The 4310-nt window shown below is 34.1% G+C and overlaps 1 protein-coding gene and 1 non-coding gene across 2 annotated transcripts; one reads left to right on the top strand and one right to left on the bottom strand.

Annotated features, from left to right (window-relative positions):
* Positions 1-1372: 1372 nt before the first annotated feature.
* LOC115701206 (cytochrome b561 and DOMON domain-containing protein At2g04850) lies at positions 1373-3388 on the top strand. The gene has a single exon (XM_030628934.2). It carries the CDS (start codon positions 1932-1934, stop codon positions 3150-3152), a length of 1221 nt encoding a protein of 406 aa, XP_030484794.1. The 5' UTR covers positions 1373-1931; the 3' UTR covers positions 3153-3388.
* A 177-nt stretch (positions 3389-3565) lies between these two features.
* Positions 3566-3646, bottom strand: TRNAL-CAG (transfer RNA leucine (anticodon CAG)). The gene has a single exon. It is a non-coding gene; the product is annotated as a tRNA-Leu (tRNA).
* Between the last annotated feature and the right edge of the window lie 664 nt (positions 3647-4310).

Here is a 4310-nt window from a genome sequence, read left to right as displayed (position 1 = left end):
CGTAAGTAAAATTATTTTTTAAAAATAAATACCTATATAAAAATAATTCAAATTAACTTTATAAAAAAATAATAATAATTCAAAATAAAAATTAATAATTTTTTTTAATTATTAATATTATTTTTTTTAAAAAAATATTAAATACTATTATAATATGTATAAAATTTTAATTGTATACACGTAGTCCTATCGTAAGAGTATACATCTTACGTTATAATAACCACATGATCTAAAATCAACGGTCAAAAAATATTTCCTACCAGTAGAGAACTTTTGCTAGGTCCTACATAGTCTTGCCTTACACACATATCTATATCTTACAACACTTTTGTCCTTTCTTTATTTTAAAATATTAATTTTAAAAATAAAATAAAATTTTATTTATCTTTTTTTGATATCTCTATAAAAAGATTGGGCTTTTTCATTTTTACACTTCAAAATGCTTTTTTTTTTTTTTTTTTTTTTTTTTTTTTGCATTTTTACGGAATTCTACATAGAATCTCCTATTGCAACTAGCGCTGCAACCTAAATTACAACAAAAAATCGTATAGAAAATCCTATTGCAACTAGCGCTGCAACTACTTTAAAAACCCAAACCGTAAATTTAAAAAAAAAAAGTTAAAAAAACAGTTATGAGATAATTCCCCAAAAAAGATATCACTTTCTTCGCATCGGACATGACATAACCTAATTAAGATTTTTGTTCTTGAACTTTAACATGTAACAAATCATATTCTTTAAATTTTTCAGATCGTTAAAAATTTATCCTGAACTATCGAAATTATTGGATTTAAGAACTTTTATCTAATTTTATTTAATTTTGCTAATGTGACGATTGCCCTTAAATTTTGTCTATCAAATCAAATCTCTTGAACTTTAACATGGATTAAATTGTGCTATTAAAATTTTCATTCACGTACGTCATACTTTCTTTAGTAAAATTAGATAAAAATCGTTAAATCAAACAACCTCAATAATTTTTAACAACTTGAAATGATTTGGTATATGTCGAAATTCAAGGTGCAAAAATTTAAATTAACCTTTATTTTTTTATATATATATATAAAATATTCTCACAAATTATAATTTAAGTTAACCTATTCACAAAATACATATATATTATTTAAAATAAAGTACCATAGTTTACACATATGACAATATATAGTTCTGGCAAGACTGTCGCTATTAATTATTAATAACGGCGGAGTATCAGTGGGCAGCTATTAAACTTCATTAGCGACAATTTATTACCAACGCGCATTAGCGTCATTGCGATAATATCCAACACCGAGGGATCTCCTTATAAATACCGTGGAAATTTCAATCGCTAATGACCATTCTTCTTGTAGTGATTAATAATATCTAGCTTTAATACCCTCATTTCAATTATATGAGCTGTTTATCATAGTACGATGGTGTCAAAGGGAAGTGCGGTAAGCGTTCTCTAATATACGTACCGGTAGACTTGAATTCGAATATTCGATGAATTCAATCAACCACTCGTTTCATTATTCCATTTTTTTTACATTGTTATGTTATAATTAATAAAAATGATTACACAACAATAGACATTTTTTTTTGACTGAATGGTATTTTCTAACTGGCAAGCTTTTTACACAAGCGACAATTAATATATTTAATTATATAAGAAAAAGGAATAACCTTCATTATCACATCTTATATTTCTACTTACACCACCAAACCAAAAGAAAGAAATAATATAAGCTTTACTTCAAAGCTAAGCTCATATCAGTATTCCTCCACTCATATCATCATTATACTTGGTAGTAATCATCATCTTCACGACCGTCCAATAATATTATTATACACTCTTGTTATCAAAAACTCCAAGTCTCCAACACATAAAATCTCAAAAACAAAAGAACTCATATCACATTCTTATTCCATATTGATCACTTCTCCCAATTAACATGAATCTCTTCATCATAATTGTATTCATCATCTTCTTCTTCTTTCCCAACAATGCACTTTCTTCACACTGCAACACCCAAACTCAAACAAAAACCTTCCAAAAATGCATGACACTCCCATCCCAACAAGCCTCCATAGCCTGGACCTTCCACCGCCACAACTCAACACTTGACCTCGTCTTCTTCGGAAATTTCATCTCTCCCTCCGGTTGGGTAGGCTGGGGCATCAACCCCGTATCCTCAGAGATGACCGGAACCCGAGCTCTCATTGCCTTTCCCGATCCTAATTCCGGCCAAATTGTCCTCCTCCCTTACGTAATCGACCCCACTGTTAAGCTCCAGCGAACCCCACTCCTCTCTCGTCCTCTCGACATCCACCTCATTTCTTCCTCCGCCACACTCTACGGCGGAAAACTCGCTACCGTCCACTCCGGCGCCGCCGTCCAGATCTTCGCCACCCTCAAACTGGCTCCTAATCGGACAAGAATTCATCACGTCTGGAACCGCGGCCTCTACGTCCAGGGCTACTCCCCGACGATTCACCCGACCAACGCCGATGACCTGTCTTCCACGGCAACCATCGACGTGGAATCCGGATCCACCGCAGGGGGGCAGCGAAACGGCGTCATCTTAACCTTGAGAACATTTCACGGCGTCATTAACGGCATCGCCTGGGGTATCTTACTCCCGACGGGAGCCGTGACGGCGCGTTACCTGAGACACATACAGTCAATTGGGCCAACTTGGTTCTACGTCCACATGGGGATTCAGCTATCGGGGTTCGTGCTGGGAACGGTGGGATTTGCTGTTGGAATACGGCTAGGCGATCTGTCACCGGGAGTCCAGTACGGTCTTCACCGTAAGCTGGGTTTCGCGGCGTTCTTGCTGGGAGCGCTTCAGACATTGGCTCTGCTGTTTCGGCCGAAAACAACGAACAAATTCAGAAAGTATTGGAAGTCATATCACCACTTTGTTGGGTACGCGTGCGTGGTTTTGGGAGTGATCAACGTTTTCCAAGGGTTTGAAGTAATGGGTCAAGGGGGCTCGTACGCTAAGCTTGGGTACTGCTTGTGTTTGGCTACGTTGATCGGCGCTTGTATATCTCTTGAGGTCAATTCTTGGGTGGTGTTTTGCAGGAAAGCTAAGGAGGACAAGTTGAGGAGGGAAGGTTTAATTGGGTCATCGGATAAGGGGAGTGGCATCCATAATTCACTCAATTAAGATTACTAGCTATTTTCTTCCTTAAAAAAAATACGTATAGTTTATTAGTCTTGCTGTTTTTATTTTGATTTTTTGAGGGAAAGGAAATTATATATATAGATAGATATAGGAGTTGAGAGAGCTTTCTTTGGTATTTTTATTTTTTGGTGTTTATTAACATGCAACCTGTAACTAAGGATATATAAGCACATTCCAGTGTTACCCCTTAATAAGTTAATCTTGCTTCATGTGTCCCACTCCCATTTCATCATGGATTTGGATAAATATTGTTCATAATTTTTTTTTCTTTTTTTAAGGAAATAAAAGGTTTTGTTCATATTTATACCAAGCATAGCAACAAAAAAAAACTAATAATAATGAAGATGTTTTTATTCACATTATTATAAATAAAATAAAAAAAAGATGTCAAATAATGTCAAGAATGGGATTCGAACCCATGCCCTTTCGGACCAGTACCTGAAACTGGCGCCTTAGACCAACTCGGCCATCTTGACTTTGTTGTCTGGTATAATTAATGTTTTATTTATTTAATTGAATATTAAAGATTCTAATAATAATGTAATGACTTGTACCTTGATCTGTTTGACTTGAAGGCTGAAGTGAAATTCACCGTAAGCATAATGATTGAATCCTCATTTCCAAGCAAACCAAATTATACTAATTGCAACTTGAAATATAGGGACTTAGTGGGAGTACTCATCTTAAATTAGTAGTGCCTTACGTTATTCAGATTACAAAAGCTTGATCATTGTAAATGTTGTTCGGTAATAATTTTATTTTTTTAATTTTTTAATAAAGTACAATTTTTATTTTTAAAAATTTATTTTAAAAAATAAAAATACGTGTAGTCACTTTATTTTTTAATTTTAAAAATAGAAAATATGTGTTTTGTAAAATTTATTTTTCATTTTTATTTTTTAATTTTATTTAAGTCTGGTCTAGGTAGAGATGGAAATTAGGCCGTTAATGTACGGGGAATGCAATCCCCGCTCCATCTCCGCTACCTATTTATACCTACATCCCCGTCCCATCCCCGTCTAATAACCTACGGATTCGGGGTATGGGAATACCTATTGGTTATGGGAAACCCATTGGGTATCCATTAAGGTAAAATGAAAAAAAAAATTAAAATAATTGAAAAAAATAAATTAAACCAAT

This window comes from Cannabis sativa, chromosome 8, assembly GCF_029168945.1.
Source record: "Cannabis sativa cultivar Pink pepper isolate KNU-18-1 chromosome 8, ASM2916894v1, whole genome shotgun sequence".
NCBI classification, from domain to species: Eukaryota; Viridiplantae; Streptophyta; class Magnoliopsida; order Rosales; family Cannabaceae; genus Cannabis; species Cannabis sativa.
Note: the sequence above shows the minus strand (reverse complement) of the source record. Positions and strands in the feature narration are given on the sequence as shown.